The following is a 17,670-nucleotide window of genomic DNA, read 5'->3' on the forward strand; positions in this document are numbered from 1 at the left end:
GTACTTCTTATTATGTATTTTTATTTTTATGAAGATAAATAAATTTTTCCAGTCTTCAGTTCGATCCAATATGAGTAATGGAGATATGTGCCTTCTGGACAGTGCCACAACTCATACGATACTAAGAGAAAAGATATATTTCTCTCATTTGGTAATGAAAAAGGCATATGTTAATACAATATCCAGTAGTACAAAATTGATTGAGGGTTCTGGAAGAGCGGCCTTATTACTACCTGGAGGAACATTATTGGTAATTGATAATGCATTGTATTGTAGTAAGTCTCAAAGAAACTTGTTAAGTTTCAAGGTTATTCGCCAAAATGGCTATCATGTTGAGACTGCGAATGAAGGAAATGATGAATACCTTTATATTACTACAATAAATGCAGAGAAGAAAACTGTGCATGAAAAATTATCTGCACTTTCTTCTGGGTTGTACCATACAAATATTGGTACAGTTGAATCACATGCCGTGGTAAACAAAAGGTTTACTGGTTCTAATGATTTTATCATTTGGCATGACCGGTTAGGCCATCCCGGTTATAATATGATGCGCAGAATAATTGAAAATTCACATGGACATACTTTGAAGAACAAAAATGTTCTCCAATCAAAGGAATTCTCTTGTGCTGCTTGTTCACAAGGAAAGTTGGTTATCAAACCATCAGTGGCTAAGGTTGGGATGGAATCCCCTGCATTTCTGGAACGGATACAGGGTGATATATGTGGACCTATTTACCCTGCTTGTGGACCATTTAAATATTATATGGTCTTGATAGATGCATCTACAAGATGGTCTCATATGTGCTTATTATCAACTCGCAATATGGTTTTTGCGAGGTTGTTGGCTCAAATAATAAGGTTAAAAGCACAATTTCCAGATTATGCAATAAAAACAATTCGTCTTGATAATGCTAGTGAATTTACATCTCAGGCATTTAATGATTATTGTTTGTCAACAGGAATAACAATTGAACATCCTGTTGCACATGTTCATACTCAAAATGGTTTAGCAGAGTCATTGATTAAACGTCTTCAATTAATAGCTAGACCATTGTTGATGAGAATAAAGTTGCCCGTTTCTGTTTGGGGGCATGCTATTTTGCATGCAGCGGCACTTGTGCGCATAAGGCCAACCAGTTATCATGATATCTCCCCATTACAATTGGTTTTTGGTCAGGAGCCAAACATTTCCCATCTTAGAATATTTGGTTGTGCGGTATATGTTCCAATTGCTCCACCACAGCGCACAAAGATGGGTCCCCAAAGAAGGTTGGGGATATATGTTGGGTATGAATCTCGTTCTATTATAAAATATTTGGAACCTAGAACTGGAGATTTATTTACGGCAAGGTTTGCTGATTGTCATTTTGATGAATCAGTATACCCAACATTGGGGGGAGAACAAAAGCAGTTGGGAAATGAGATAGATTGGAATTCACTTTCACTGTCTCATTTAGACCCTCGAACAAATCAATGTGAGCTGGAAGTTCAAAAGATAATTTATTTGCAGAATATTGCAAATCAACTGCCGGATGCATTTACTAACCTTCCACGGGTTACTAAATCATATATCCCAGCTGCTAATGCTCAAGTTCGAGTTGATATCCCGATAGGACAAAATGTTAAGGCAAATGAGTCTGGACCACGCTTAAAGCGTGGTAGACCAATTGGTTCCAAGGATAAAAATCCTCGGAAAAGGAAAGGAATAAATGATCAAGATAATCATAATATGGAGGCAATTGCGCATGAAGAGCTCCGAGACATAATAAATGATGACACCAAAGAGGAGGTCCATGTACCAGAAAATAATGAGAATGAGGAAATCTCTATAAGTTATGTCTCGACGAGAAAAATGTGGAATCGAAATAATATTGTGGTGGATAATATTTTTGCCTATAATGTTGCAGTTGAAATAATGCAACAAGATGAGGATTTGGAGCCAAGATCTGTCAATGAATGTAGACAGAGAAATGACTGGCCAAAATGGAAGGAAGCAATTCAAACAGAATTGGCTTCACTTGAAAAACGTGAAGTTTTTGGACCAATAGTCCGAACACCTGAAGGTGTCAAGCCAGTGGGGTACAAATGGGTTTTTGTGCGAAAATGCAATGAAAATGGTAAAGTCGTAAGATATAAAGCACGACTTGTGGCACAAGGATTTTCTCAAAGACCTGGCATTGATTATGAGGAGACATATTCTCCTGTGGTAGATGCAATTACCTTCAGGTATCTAATAAATATGACAGTTCATGAAAAGCTTGAAATGCATCTAATGGACGTTGTCACAGCCTATTTATATGGCTCACTAGACCACAATATTTTTATGAAAATCCCTGAAGCACTCAAAGTGCCTGAAGCATATGAAAATTCAAAAGAAAGTTGTTCAATAAAGGTTCAGAAATCCTTATATGGATTGAAACAATCAGGGCGAATGTGGTATAATCGTCTTAGCGAATATTTGCTAAAAGAAGAGTATAAGAATGACCCTATTTGTCCTTGTATTTTTATACGAAGGTCAAAATCTGAATTTGTAATAATATCTATTTATGTTGATGACTTGAACATCATTGGAACTCCTACAGAGCTTTCAAAGGTCGTTAAGTGTTTGAAGAAAGAATTTGAAATGAAAGATCTTGGAAAGACAAAATTTTGTCTTGGCCTTCAGATTGAACATTTGAAAAGTGGAATATTTATCCATCAATCAACATATACTGAAAAGGTTTTGAAGAGATTTTACATGGATAAATCACACCCATTGAGTACCCCGATGGTTGTGAGATCTCTCGATATAAATAAAGATCCATTCCGACCTCAAGAAAAGGATGAAGAGATTCTTGGTGATGAAACACCATATCTTAGTGCTATTGGGGCACTAATGTACCTAGCCAACAATACCTGGCCAGATATTTGTTTTGCAGTAAGTTTATTGGCGAGATTCAGCTCATGTCCAACAAGAAGACATTGGAAAGGTGTTAAGCATATATTCAGATATCTTCAAGGAACAATTGATATGGGATTGTTGTATTCTAATGCATCCAAGTCAGAATTGATCGGTTATGCAGATGCTGGCTATTTGTCTGATCCACATAAAGCTCGATCTCAGACAGGTTATTTATTCACATATGGAGGTACAGCTATATCATGGCGTTCGATGAAGCAAACAATAGTTGCTACTTCTTCAAATCATGCAGAGATAATAGCCATTCATGAAGCCAGTCGAGAGTGTGTATGGTTGAGATCAATGACTCAACACGTTTTGCAATTATGCGGTCTTTCTGTGCAAACAAAGACTCCAACAATATTGTATGAAGATAATGTTGCTTGCATAGCTCAATTAAAGGGAGGATATATCAAAGGAGACCAAACAAAGCATATTTCACCTAAGTTCTTTTTCACACATGATCTTCAACAAAATGGTGAGATAAATGTTCAACAGATTCGTTCGAGTGATAATCTTGCAGATTTATTCACTAAGGCATTGCCAACGTCAACATTTGAGAAGCTAAGATATAAGATTGGAATGCGTCGTCTCCAAGATATCAAATAAATTTTTCATCAGGGGGAGTAAAATACGTGTTGCACTCTTTTTCCCTTAGCCAAGGTTTTGTCCCATTGGGTTTTCCTGGTAAGGTTTTTAATGAGGCAACACTCAAGGCGTATTACAAGATGTGTGTACTCTTTTTCCTTCACTAGGCTTTTTCCCACTAGATTTTTCCTAGTAAGGTTTTAACGAGGCACATTATCTATAAATATCCAAGGGGGAGTGTTACATATCCACTTAATTGTGTGGATGTTTCTCTTAATCTATCCTAACGTAATGTATCCATTTATTATATTAATTAAATATTATAGTAACGTATTGTCAAATGTTGTAAAAGGATGGTTTAAACATCCTATAAAAGGTAGTCTTCACCCTTAGGAAATATACACTTGGAGAAGATTAAATAATATTCTCCCCTCTATACTTCTCATCACAATTTGTCTTCCTTACTTGTTTAGTATTATTATATTTTGCTCTCATTTTACAACAACAATAGATTTTTATCATATTTCTTGGTTTTTTTCCAACAAAATCTTTTTTCTTCTGTCGGCTCTGGTAAAAAGACCCAGATAAATTCTCTGTGGGTTTCTTATTTTTCCAGTGCTGAAACTATTTTTGAAAAGAAAAGATGATGTGGGACGAGTGGGGCAATGAATTTGGACAAGAATACGAGGAAGAACAGCAGCAGCAAGAAGAAGAAGATGATTCTTATCTTAAATTTGATTTCTTGTCAGTGTTGTCTAAACCCAAGGTACTTTATCTGAGGATTTTGGTTTTTCTTTGTTGAAATTTGTGTAAAGTTTGTATTTTGATTGGTGGGGTTTGCATTTCTTGACTGTTTGTGTTATGTGTAGGATTATTACAGGATAGTGGTGGTGGATTTTGGTTTTGTTTTAGAAATTTGTTGTCAAGTTTGGGTTTTTGATTGGTGGAGTTTGCATTTCTTGACTGTTGGTGTTACATGTAGGATTATTATAGGATTCTGGTTGTGGGTTTTGGTTTTGTTTTAGAAATTTGTGTCAAGTTTGGGTTTTTGATTGGTTGGGTTTGTATTTCTTGACTTTTTGTGTTATGTCTAGGAGGATTATAGGATTCTGGTTGTGAGTTTTGGTTTTATTTTAGAAATTTGTGTCAAGTTTGGGTTTTTGGTTGGTGGGTTTGCATTTCTTGACTATTTAGGATTCTGGTTGTGGGTTTTGGTTTCATTTTAGAAATTAGTTGTCAAGTTTGGATTTTTGATTGGTGGGGTTTGCATTTCTTGACTATTTGTGTTATTTGTAGGATAATTATAGGATTCTGGTTGTGGGTTTTGTTTTTTTTTATAGAAATTTGTGTCAAGTTTGGGTTTTTGTGTTTCTCAAATGTGTGTGTAGGATCATTTTGGGATACTGGAAGGGAATTTTGGGTTTATTTGCTGGAATGTTGTGTAAAGTTGCAGTCTTGACTTCTGGTTTTTCATTTCTTGAATGTAGGATTACTATAGAATACTGGAAGTGGATTATGATGCCACGGAGGAGGTCATTCGGTCCAATTTTATCCGTCTTGCATTGGTTAGTTTTCATTCTATCCATGTTAAGCCAATTCCTTTATAGCTGATTTATGATTTTTCCACCTTTGTGAGTGTCATACATGTCATTGTATCTGATCTATGAGGGGTGTATATCTCATTTTCTTAGTTCGGGCATTGTTTTATAATTTTTGTTTTGCGGACAGAAATGGCATCCGGATAAGCAAAAAGATCAGGATAGTGCTACCTCAAAGTTTCAGGAAATAAACGAGGCGTACCAAGGTTGGTTCTTTTTCATAGCTGTAATCATTTATTTGATTCTTAAGGCTATTTCCTAAGCCTTTTACAAATCAAAGTTGATTTATACAGAGTTTTCAACCTGCAATGAGTCAATATTTAGTTCATATCTGGGTTTTCATGGAGTGAGTTTGTTTAATAACATATGTCTACTGCAAGTAACATGATTGATTAACTTGAGAATCAAACACTTATTTCCCATCTAGATTCAGGCAAGATCGCTCCTATCCCATCCATTGTACAGTCAGTATCGAGACATTCATATTCTTTAAGCCAAATTATAGGTCTTAGAATATAAGAAGATCAATTCCGTTGAAGAACATAGAATAAAAAAAAAAAATTGGTGAGTTTTTTTAGTCTCCGAGATGAATTTGTTTGTCCAGGTAAATGATTATTTTCTGGAAAGACAAAATTGTGTGCTAAAGTTGAACTCCTGGATTCTAGAATGGTCCAGTAGAGGGTGATTAACATTCGGTCTTCCAAACACTTGAATCTGCATTTGCCAACTAATCATAAAAGTTTAGAATAGTGAGAAAGAAAATTTCTGCAATTTTCATAGAGTAATTCTGAGGGTTCTAGAATTGTTGAAGAGTGCAAATGAGATTTGAATCTGGTGCAAAGAATTATCTATTTATGTCATAACAAGTTTGTGAAGACTTGTGTTTCTCATTGGCCGTGTTTTTGAGAATTTACAACTGAACTCAACTCAACTGCATCTCAGTCTCAAACTAGTTGAAGTTTTGTTAAATGAATTATGTGAATCTATTCCATTTTTCTGTTTTAAGAAAACGAAAATCTTATTACTCAAATCATTGTACATTTCAATTTGAATTAGGAATTCTGTCATTCAATATTCCGAGGGTTGCCTGTTTTTACGGTAGGTATCAATGTATTTTAACCTCCTCATTTTAGCTGGGGCTAGACTTGGCTATGCTTTCCGTGTTGACCAACTGATCTAGGAATTACAAGTTCACTAAATGAGACTTCAATTATTGTTTGTTAGACAAACTCAGAATATATCAGAAGAGGACCCTCGTCATGGTCTTTCTAGTTAATAGTCAATGAAAAATTTAATGCAAGCTAATTTTCCAAGTTAGGACTGGTATAAACTGTTTGGGTATGTTTGTAAGAGGTGTCTTTATTTTTTGAGCTGCCTATTTTCTTGCATATCGTGGGAAAGAAACAGTCCAATTTAAAATAATTTATTATCTAACTGCTTGTAAGAAGTTAGCGATATAATGAGATAAATAGACTGATGCTTTAGAGCTTGTAGTTGCGTAATCTGAGAGAGTCTACACACAACTTGAGGAGATGAACAGATGCAATAATTCCTGTGTGAAGTATGTATTCTTAAGTGGAGTGTGCAAGGATACTAGTTCCTCAGAACTTTCTTGTGACAGTGGTGGTAATACTATCTACTATGGTATGTGGGTGAATGGGAGAAAGAGAGTAATTTTAAGCTTGATGCCGGTATCCAGAAGCTTAAAAGTTGTAGTAATACTTACTTTAAATTCGGAACCTAAATTTGAATTATATAGGTGTCACTTAAAGTCCTCCTTACTTTTGGAAAGTTATCCTCCTTGACATCATTGACATCCCAAGGTAAATAAAATTTCTGGAGGGTAGGGGGTTTGACAATAGGAACCCAAGCTTTATGATTGAAACATCAATGGCATATATAAAGTTACCCAAAAATTTTACGCATTGGACAAGTGGTTTGACACTTGACAACAGTTGTATATAAGCTGCCTTGTCGGACAATGTGATAATGCAGACCATAGTGGCATGTTCACCAACAGTTTTGTGTGAATCCATTCCCAATATTTTAACTTTCCAATTGTGTCAAAACAGTTTTGAGTGATCCTGTGAAACGACAAGAATATGACAAGAAAGGGATGCTACGAGCCTATGATTACAATATCGTCGTAAGTTTCCTCCCAAATTTTTCTTCCTGTTTAGTGTAGGTACTTAACTATGTCTTCATTGTTAACACTGCTCTGACGTTTGATTGCAGGAATACCTTAATCGCTACAAGGGTCTTATTCTAACGTGTAACGGTCTTGGTATGAAGCACTCAATATGGTAAAGCCAAGACACACCTTCCCATTGTAGTATATCTTGCGATCCTACTGGCACCACCACATATTAAAGGAGTTGGAATGCACAAAAGCTGGATCTGTAGTTGACATCAATTAGGCTATTGTACTATCTTTTGCACATGTATAGAGAAGCCGATAAGACTGCCCTAGTCACAAGCCTCATTTTAGAGGACTGTTTATAAGAAACCTTGCTTCTATTCTATCCTCTTCTCTTTTTGGGAGTTGTATCGACTGAAGAACTGGTGGCTCTCGTTCTCGTAGATTTTTTTGGAGAATATCCATGGATTGTTATGTTATCTTAAATCATGGTTGAGAATGAAATGCGGTTGTGGTTGTGCACACATTTTCTATCAAATTATTGTTGAATCTTTACTTTATCAAGGTATTTTGTTGAGCTCTCTATCAACCATTTCTTCAGCAGTCGGATATAAAGATTGTGAACTATTTTAGTTATGGTCTACGCGTTATTAATTGAATACAATAAGAACTATGTGTTAGTTGAAATGAGTTATTGCATAGCTCCTCAGTTCATTCAAATGCAAACTGCTACCTTTTTTTCTGGTAAAATGCATAACAGATGCAGATTAAACTTCCAATGAGCATATGTTGATGTCTGCTTGCAACCTAATGATGCCGAAATTGGCATATTCAACTATCTTTTTTATAAAAAAAAGTCACTGAAGAAGAATACAAAATGCCTAAAATCACAACACATGTAAGTAGTAACTAATGCAGAACCAACTCATCAAGTAATTGAAATGCAGGCAACAACTTTCTTTCCCTGCATATAACATCTATCAACATACTCCATGTCCGAGGCTCTGGCTTAAACGACATCTCTAACAGCCCAAACAATGCCAAAGCTGCATCAGCTGCCTTTCCAGCCTCACATAGTTGAACTATCAATTCATTTGACGTAGCAAAATGGGGCACAAATCGTCTAGCCAACATCAAACCCAACAAGTTCATCGCCTTTTCTAGCTCACCTTCTTTACACAAGAAATTTAACACGATCCTGTAACTTTCCTTACTTAGATGGACACCATCATAAGGTAACCTCTCAAGCATATCGAAAGCTTCACTTGATCTGGAGGCTCTGCACAATCCCCCGAGTATGATTTTTATTGTCACATCATCAGCTTTACACCCTTTATCCTTCATTTCTTCAAGTAACTCGATGCCTTCGTCAACCTTACCAGCCCTACAGAAGGAATTTATTAATGTTGTATATCCTACTACATCTGGTTTTAGGCCTACTCCCTTCATCTCGTGAAATACCTCCTTGGCATCTCCAACTCTTCCTTCCTTACAAAATCCATTCATCAAAGCTGTGTAATTAACTATATTTGGCTGACATCCATTTTTCCTCATGAATCCTATTATGTTCCTAGCTCTATCCACCTTTCCTGCACGACAAAATGCATTTATTAAGATATTGTATGTCAATGCATCTGGCGGAATCTGATCCTTAGCAAGCATTTTCTCAAAAAGGTCAAGTGCATCTTGAAGCCTTCCACAGCAGCATAAGCCATCCATGAGGGTGCTGTAAGTAATCAAGTTAGGATGAGAAACTCTGGACTTCCTCATCTCTTCTACTACTACAAATGCAGTGTCAACATCCCCTTTTTTGCAATGATACTTGACCAGGATATTGAAAATGCATGTGTTGGGCTTCAAATCTAGATGCTTCTGCACGTTTAAGAGAAATTCCTTCGCCAGTTCAATCTGTTTAGCTTCAATAAGCAGATTCAGACACGTGCTAATGGCATTCAGGGAAGGCTTTTCCCGAACAATAGGCAAGATTGCATCAAACATCTCTAGAACCTTTTCGTGGAGAGAGGATATGGAGTAATGCTTCATGAGATTAGTAAATATGCCTTCATGAAACTTGCAAGTTTCATATTTCATCTGATGAATAATAGCATCAACTGTTTCGAATTTCTTGCAAACAGCAAGTCTATGGAGAAGAACAGCATAGGTTGAGTTATTGTGATTGAAACCCTTCTGATCAGAAACCTTGTTAAAGATCTCCAGGGCACGTCGTGCATCCCTCTCTTGTTTTATCAAATTGACTGCAGATTCATGAGATATATACTTACGTTTTCTTGGCAATTGTTCTGAAGTGTCATCTCTCTCGATGGGAGCATCTGGCCTCGGAGAATTCCTGCCCTGGTAATGCAGAGGAGAAATCCATTGAACTGAAGATGAAAATAACCTAGATGAAGAACAGAGACTACATTTCTTGTGCCCAATAGCTTTCATCCAAGTTAACAAGACTGCAGGATCCGTGACTCGAATTCCACCTGAAGATTATATGCAGCTGCTAGGATAGAGAAAAAAAGAAGTTATACTCCATCCCAACTCTCATACAGACATGAGGAATAAGCACGGTCGGCTCAAGCCTCTACTTCAGGCCCCAAAATTTGGCCTAACACAACACTTTCCACCCATGTAACTATATTTTTCAGTTTATACCTGCACAATCAACATTTTTTACTAAATTCGCGGGACAATCCCCTTTTAAAGCTCATTTATCCAAAATAGGACAGAATCTTGAAAATACCTCATTTTTCCTGTAAGGATAAACCATCCCCCTCTTTCCCTATTTTCATTTTCTCACTTCTAATGAATCTAGAAAATGGAATGGTGTACGACATTGCGAAAGTGTTGCATACCTCAACTAGACCATATCAACTATTCAGATTAAAGAATCAGTCATTCACTTGAAAAAAGACACATTTTTTCACAATCCAAACCAACAACTATATACCCAGTGTAATCCCACAAGTGGGGTCTGGGAAGGGTAGAGTGTACGCAGACCCTTCCTTGGAGATTTTCTTGCTTCTTAATAAATCTAAAATGGAATGGCATCTGACATTGCGTAAGTGTTGCATACTTCAACTCGACCATATCAACTATTTAGATTAAAGCATCAGTCATTCACCTGAGAAAGACGCCTTTTTTTTCACTATCCAAACCAACAACATACTCGGTGTAATCTCACAAGTGGGGTTTGTGGGGAGGCAGGGTGTAGCACACCTTACTCTACCACTGTTTTCCGAAAGACTTCCGCTCAAGTGCAGCAAACCAAGTCACTTTCATTCACAGAATAACAAGTAGCAACCACTAACACAACAAATAACAATATGGCACAAAAACTTACATACGCATCAGAGCAAAACTGAAAACCCAAAATCCTAAAACTAATATTCAATACTTGGAAACAAAATTTAGAGTAAAATCAGAGAAATCACCATAACATACTGCTTGTGATAGTTAAATTGTTTACCAGTTAATGAATGATGGAGCTTACAATCCAAGATCCTCTTTTTCACCCCTATTCAAGAAAAGGGTAAGCTTAGAAGTAGATTTAAGAAGTCAATTCGCCAAATTTGCAGAAATGGACAAGAACCGGTAGAGAGATTCAGTGATGGGATTTTTGTCGACAAGGAGGCTCAGGGTTTTCGTTTGCAATTATTTAAGAGAAAATGCTAAATATATTATCGTTTTCGTTAATATAAGAGAAAATTATTTAATTAGATAAATATTTTTATTATATATATTAATTCATTCTGTATTTTAAAATAATTATATATTGACATATATATTTTATTTTATATATATAATAAGCCACAATGCAACTATCATTCTAACTATCTTGTTAGCTTTCAACCAAAAGCTAACAAGATTTTTAGTTAATGAGCTATTTATTACTCATTCCTTTTGAATTTGTTAATCTGATTTTGATCTGACACATAGTTTACGAAAGTAAATTAGATTTTGAGAAAAAACATTAAGTGATACTTGAAGTTGTCCCAGATTTTCAAAAAGACACCTTAACTTTGCGTGCGTCCTATTACCCCACAAAACATTCAAAATCACAATAAATATACATTTTTTACACAATATTTCCACTTTGGACAAAAATATCCTTCAAATGTGCAATTTCTTAAAAACAAAAAGTCGAACCCATTGTTGATGTATTGAAGGATACTTTGCTAATTTCCTATGATGAATTCGTTTTGTTTGTTTCTTTTAAATTTATTTTACTATACTAAATAATTCTATAAAATATTATGAATCACGATAATTAATTACTTAAATATTTAAAAGATATAAAAATATATAAAAGATCTAATTGACTCTTCAAATTTTACCGATGACACGTAAATTGGAACAAATGAAATAATATATATTATTTGAAAATTTCTTAGAAAGTACTATAAATTACAGTAATTAACAGCTAGAAATATTTCAAAGACAAAAAAAATTGATTGAATCTCAAAAAAAATTTAGTACTACATAAATTGAGAAAGAAGAAATGACCTCTATTATTTGCAAATAGCGTAAAAGCATTACAAATCATACAATAAGAATTAACAATTTTAAATTTTAAAAGACTTTAATGCTATATATTTATTCTATTTCCACTTTGGACAAAAATATCCTCCCAATATGCATATTTTTTTAAACAAAAAGCAGGACCCATTATTGATGTATTCAAGGATGTTTTGGTAATTTTCCTATGATGAATTCGTTTTGTTTGTTGTTTAATTTTTTTAAAATAATTGTATAAAATATTATAAATCACAATAATTATTTACTAAAATATTCAAAAGATATAAAAATATGTAAAAGATTTGCTTAACTCTTCAAATTTTATCGGTGACACATAAATTGGACAAATGAAATAATATATATTATTTGAAAATTACTTAGAAAGTACAATAATTTACAGTAATTAACAATATAATATTTTAAAGACAAAAAAAATTGATTGAATCTCCAAATTTTTTTAGTACCACATAAATTGAGAAAGAAGAAATAACTTTTATTATTTCAAAATTGTGTAAAAGATATTACAAATCATACAACAATAATTACCAATTTAGAATGTTAAAACATAAATTTTTTTTTACCATAGTTAACAATAATTAAAAATTTAAACTATTTGAAATTAATATTAAAGTTTGATTAACTCTTTAATTTTGTATTTGTCACATAAATTGAAACAAAAAATAATACATATTGGGCGCGTGCTAGCACGGGCTCCAATGTCTAGTATATATATATATAAGAGAATCTTAGGTCTGCACAAATCAAGATTTCCTTTTAATTTATTTATTTTCAAAACTAATCTTCCCTTTCATGAAAAGTTGTGACTTCAATGAAGAGTTGCGATTTTTTTGAAAGTTGTGACATTTTCGAAGGGTTGCAATTTTTCCAAATAGTTTTGACCTTTTCGATAAGGTACAACAAAAATTTGTTCGCACTATCTTTTGCGGTCTATAAGTAGAGGGATTTTCTCTCATTTTAAAACAATAAAATTATAAGCTGCTTCTTCTTCTTCTTTTTCTTTTTTTTTGCACAATTAAATATTCGTGTATTTTGCTCCTGTTGAGTTGTTCACTGACACCATTGCTTATAGTACGGATCATGTATTCTTTTTGCAGTCATAAATTTATGCTCATGTTATTAATGATAAATGATAAGATGTTATAATTTTCATTTTCCTTTACAGTATTAATGTTCGTTACAACATAATTTTGTATGTAAAATAATATGGTGTTTTAGTTTTAATGACTGATAATTTTTAAATATTATTTTATAAATTTCGTGATATTAAATTTCAGCGCTTCTCACGAATAATTTTACTAATTATTTTATAATTTTACACCAGATTCAATTTATATACATCCCATAAAAATATCAAAAATTAGAGCTCATATATCAATCGCGTCTCGTAATTCAAATCCCCTCCAAATATATCTCTTTTTATCACATGGTTCCTCTTGTTAATGAATATCATTATATTTCATGAAGCAGTCCACATTAAAATTTTGAAGTGTTGTAATTGATTTCATCCAATTTTTTTATGTCACATATCTAATTTAATAAAGTTTTCAATAGTTATTTTTTTTTATTTTTAAAGAGTTATATATCAATATCAAAGATATTTTTTTGAAGGTTCGTTGTTTCGGTTCTTCTAAAATTTTTTCATTATTAAAAAATTTATAACCAAAAGAATTATTATTCGACACAATTATAATCTACACAACATCAACCTTCATTTGATTTGGACTACACCCAAAAATTCTAAATTGCAGGATCTTTTTCTATAGTTATCACTCATAAAGATAGTGACATTTTAGTTGAAAATAGACACTTCAAAATTGTTACATGTATCTAAATCAGATACATTGAATTATTATGAAATTACGATAAAAAAAAATCAATATTAACACAATTAACGATAATGAAAACTCACCTAAGCCAAGTGCACCTTTATTGATTTAGATGTTCATGAAAAAATTAACGTTGACTAATGCTTTGCTTCTACTAATATTATTTTGATTCATCAATTCAGTTATTATTGAATAAAATATATCTATGACTTATTTTTATCTTTTTATATATGAATATTTTAAAACTTATACCCAAACATACTTACTAGATAAACTAATGTAAATTTATGTTGTTTCTCTTTAAATTCACATAATTAGAGTTCTCAAATTCGAATTTACTTGAATACAAAATCTCATATTAGAAATACCGAGTGGAAAATCGAAAAAGAAAAGAAAAGTGTATTCGACTCCACGTGTATATGCAAACCGAAGAAAAAGGGCAAAGAAAAAGAACATAAAAGTCCCTTCTCTCTCTCTTTTCACACTTCACACAGAAACAGTGTAGAGAAAATCAATTCTCTTTCGCCTAAATTTTCTCTCTACCTCATCCATGGCGGCTCCAATCCCTGAAAATCTCAGCCGTGAACAGTGTCTTTACTTAGCCAAACTCGCTGAACAAGCCGAGCGCTATGAAGAAATGGTTCAGTTCATGGACAAACTAGTCCTCAATTCCACGCCGGCCGGCGAACTCACCGTTGAGGAACGGAATCTCCTCTCCGTCGCTTACAAAAACGTTATCGGCTCTCTTCGTGCTGCGTGGCGTATTGTTTCCTCCATTGAACAGAAGGAGGAATCGCGGAAGAACGAAGAGCACGTGCATCTTGTTAAGGAGTATAGAGGTAAAGTTGAGAATGAACTTTCGCAGGTTTGTGCTGGTATACTCAAGTTACTCGAGTCAAACCTTGTTCCGTCTGCTACTACCAGTGAATCGAAGGTGTTTTACCTTAAGATGAAAGGTGATTATTACCGGTATCTTGCTGAGTTTAAGATTGGAGATGAGAGGAAGCAGGCTGCTGAAGACACAATGAATTCTTATAAGGCTGCTCAGGTACTGTTTGAGTTGACTTTTATTTCCTATTTTGCGGTATCTTCTAGGTTTTGAGTTTGATTTTTGTTTGTGCTTTTTACTGTTCTTCAGATTAGGGCTAATTACTGTTCGGTTTTCTTATTTACCTGCTGCGCTAGTAGGATTTTCATTGAGATCTGAAATTAATGTAGAAACTGTAGATCAATTTGATGTGAATGTAGTGAAGTAAATTTAGCCATTCTGATCTGGATTTTATGTATTTGCGTTGAAAATGTAGTGGAGATTGGTACTAATAAAAATAAACTAGTGGGGATTGTTTAATCGAGTTTGATTGTTCCATTCCATTATAGTTTTTCTTATTATTGTGATTGAAATTGTGAGAAATGAATTGTTTAGCTACAGGTTAAAGATGATTTGACATTGGGCCTCTGGGCTAAACTGCATCTAGGTCTTCCTAGTTATTTGTTGTGATAGCAGGATTTGTGTTGAGATGGGGACAAAGCATCGTGATACTGTAGCTAGATTTCAATATAAATAGAGTTTTAGCCATTGCAATCTGGATTTAGTTCTTTCATTGAGATTGTGATAGAGAATCTTGCATTAGCATATAATGTTGAATTTTCTGCTACGATTTGTCTTTTCATCACATATTTTTCTAATATGTTGTTAATTAGTGATATGTGTTTTTAAGCTGCAGTTTAAGATGATGTTCCTTTGCACTGTTATCCTCGACTTTGAAAGAGATTTGTGTAAATGTATTATTTTTATAGAGGAAATCATAGGTACAAGTACGGCAACTAAGAGGACAAGGGACAAAACTTTGTGATCAGAAGGCTGTAGCCTTACTCTGTTGTTGCTAAGCAATGTCACGTTTATTTTGTTATGTTTCATATCTGTAACAGATGAAGTGTCATTTCCATCCAAGAAGGGTTTTTCAACACCAAATTGTTTTGATGCTTTTTTTGAAATTAAAGATTGAACTGAAATGATGAAGAAGTCCTTGTTGTGTTTAGTTAGAAGATCGGTTGTAAACTGATCAGTGTTTGTAAATATCCAAGGATGTGTGCATTAACAAGGCTTACACCCATTTTAGCTATAGTTGTGTCATTGATGTAGTTAGCAACACTCAAGGAGCAGTTTGTTTTTACTCGGGTTGGGTGTATGAATCACAAAATTAACTTCACATGCAAGGGCTTTCTAATTATGCTGCGCATTATTGGACACTGTATAGAGGAGGTTAGGATGATTGCTACCTGGACTTTTCAGTTCTCTCTGTTTTTGCACCCTTTATTTCGAAAATTGTTTAGTCTGGTTTGTATCTGTTCTACAGTTGTTCAAATCTTGTATGTTCATATCCTTGCATTTCATTTTGTATACAGATTTCCATCACATAGTTGGAAAATTGAGTTTCACTGATTCTGTTTCCCTGTCTTTGTTGTCACTGAAGGAAATTGCACTGATAGATCTGCCTCCAACACATCCCATAAGGCTTGGTCTTGCACTCAACTTCTCTGTCTTTTACTTTGAGATACTGAACTCATCTGACAAAGCTTGCAGTATGGCAAAACAGGTAAAATTTAGTGTTTATGGTAATATGATTCATTTGCAGTTTTATATGTTCTGAGCAGGCAGGCTGAACTGTTGTTTAGCTTTGACTAATAAAAGAGCCATCGAATAAAGTCGGGGAAGGGTAACTGAATATCGATGGTGAGATGCAGTGAAATATGTAGAATGCAAGGCCAATAGAGTGGTGTCTCAGGGAGAAGAAAGTGATCTGACTTATTAGAAAAGGGAGAATTAATGAGTGGGAAATGGATGGATAGGATGAGAGAGGACAAGTCGGAGACAGCTGAATCCAAGTGATTTAGAGAAGTGGGTTGACAACTTAATATAAGAGAGATGACTGTAGGATAAGTTATTTAAAAGCAATATGTAGAAATGATCTGCTTCGGTGCGTGTATATTCTTCTTCTAAAGTTTGCATAGCATAAGTCAAGAGCTAGTGTACTGTTAAAATGTTGGTGAAGTTAGAAATTGACGACAGTCCTACCTATCCATTTAGTTTTGGCTATAAAACTGATTTATAGTCAAGGTTAACCTAAAGTGCTAGTTGGTTCGGAACCTTGAGCCTTGTATTTGCTCCTCTTCAAATTGAAGGTAACCTGCAGATCGAACATTTAGGTTTTGCCATCAGTGTCTATGGTATCTATATTATGCTTACGCATGCCAGTTGATCTAGTTATATTAAGAGCGATCCATATCTTTGCATTTGGGATGATTTTGTTTGTCTACTTTAGGCATTTGAGGAAGCCATAGCTGAGCTGGACACTTTAGGTGAAGAATCATACAAGGATAGCACCCTCATAATGCAACTCCTACGAGACAACCTCACACTTTGGACCTCAGATGCTCAGGTATGTGCTTCTGTTGAAGGTTGCCATCACATGCACACACGTACTCACTCTGAAACTTGATGTTATTACTTGTGAAACTTTCTTTAATTGTTGTCATGTGGTTAATGCAGGATCAGTTGGATGAATCTTGATTGGCATGGTGTCTCTATTTAGGAATGGGCTCTAAATGTTGTTTGCTTTGTTGTGCTGTCTTATTGTATAAGAAAAAAGACGGCTTCGCTTGACATATGTTATGTTTGATATTTGACTAGTGGTGGTTTGGTACTTGGAAATCTAGTTAGATTATTTATCTTATTGCAATGGAACCTTAGTACTGTGTATGAGAGAAAACTTTAATGAATGCTTGTGTCTTTGAGAACGTTTCAAAACGTATCATGAAAATGGTTACAATTCTTTTGTGAATGGTGCTATTGTAAACTGTTGATAGCTCATCCAATTGCTAAAAGTTAAAAATATAGTGTCGCTCTTTGATGTTTCTAAATGTATAGAAGCAAATAATTCTGTGAGTGATGATGCATTCCGATGATTAGAAAATATGCAACTGCTAGAAGAGCTGAGTTGGTGAATTTTAGTCACCATATATACAAAAGGCAATACC

The 17,670-nt window shown here is 34.3% G+C and overlaps 3 protein-coding genes across 4 annotated transcripts; 2 read left to right on the plus strand and 1 right to left on the minus strand.

Moving 5' to 3' along the window:
• Positions 1-4,035: 4,035 nt before the first annotated feature.
• On the plus strand, positions 4,036-7,841 carry LOC125854535 (uncharacterized). Its single transcript, XM_049534116.1, has 5 exons — positions 4,036-4,295; positions 5,017-5,094; positions 5,258-5,333; positions 7,200-7,273; positions 7,363-7,841. The coding sequence occupies exons 1-5, from the start codon at positions 4,173-4,175 to the stop codon at positions 7,432-7,434; spliced, it is 423 nt and encodes a 140-aa protein (XP_049390073.1). The 5' UTR covers positions 4,036-4,172; the 3' UTR covers positions 7,435-7,841.
• A 181-nt stretch (positions 7,842-8,022) lies between these two features.
• On the minus strand, positions 8,023-10,921 carry LOC125854521 (pentatricopeptide repeat-containing protein At5g18475). Of its 2 annotated transcripts, none has more exons than XM_049534098.1 (2): positions 10,737-10,921; positions 8,023-9,750 (listed from the first exon to the last, which is right to left on the minus strand). In XM_049534098.1, exon 2 carries the CDS (start codon positions 9,707-9,709, stop codon positions 8,174-8,176), a length of 1,536 nt encoding a protein of 511 aa, XP_049390055.1. In that variant the 5' UTR covers positions 9,710-9,750; positions 10,737-10,921; the 3' UTR covers positions 8,023-8,173. The 2 variants fall into 2 exon arrangements, with proteins under 2 accessions (XP_049390055.1, XP_049390056.1); XM_049534099.1 differs by having other exon boundaries at positions 8,023-9,767.
• A 3,154-nt stretch (positions 10,922-14,075) lies between these two features.
• LOC125854528 (14-3-3 protein 10) lies at positions 14,076-17,464 on the plus strand. Its single transcript, XM_049534107.1, has 4 exons — positions 14,076-14,680; positions 16,107-16,229; positions 16,956-17,072; positions 17,183-17,464. The coding sequence occupies exons 1-4, from the start codon at positions 14,183-14,185 to the stop codon at positions 17,201-17,203; spliced, it is 759 nt and encodes a 252-aa protein (XP_049390064.1). The 5' UTR covers positions 14,076-14,182; the 3' UTR covers positions 17,204-17,464.
• The last annotated feature ends 206 nt before the right edge of the window (positions 17,465-17,670 follow it).

The sequence above is a fragment of the Solanum stenotomum genome, chromosome 2, assembly GCF_019186545.1.
Source record: "Solanum stenotomum isolate F172 chromosome 2, ASM1918654v1, whole genome shotgun sequence".
NCBI classification, from domain to species: domain Eukaryota; kingdom Viridiplantae; phylum Streptophyta; class Magnoliopsida; order Solanales; family Solanaceae; genus Solanum; species Solanum stenotomum.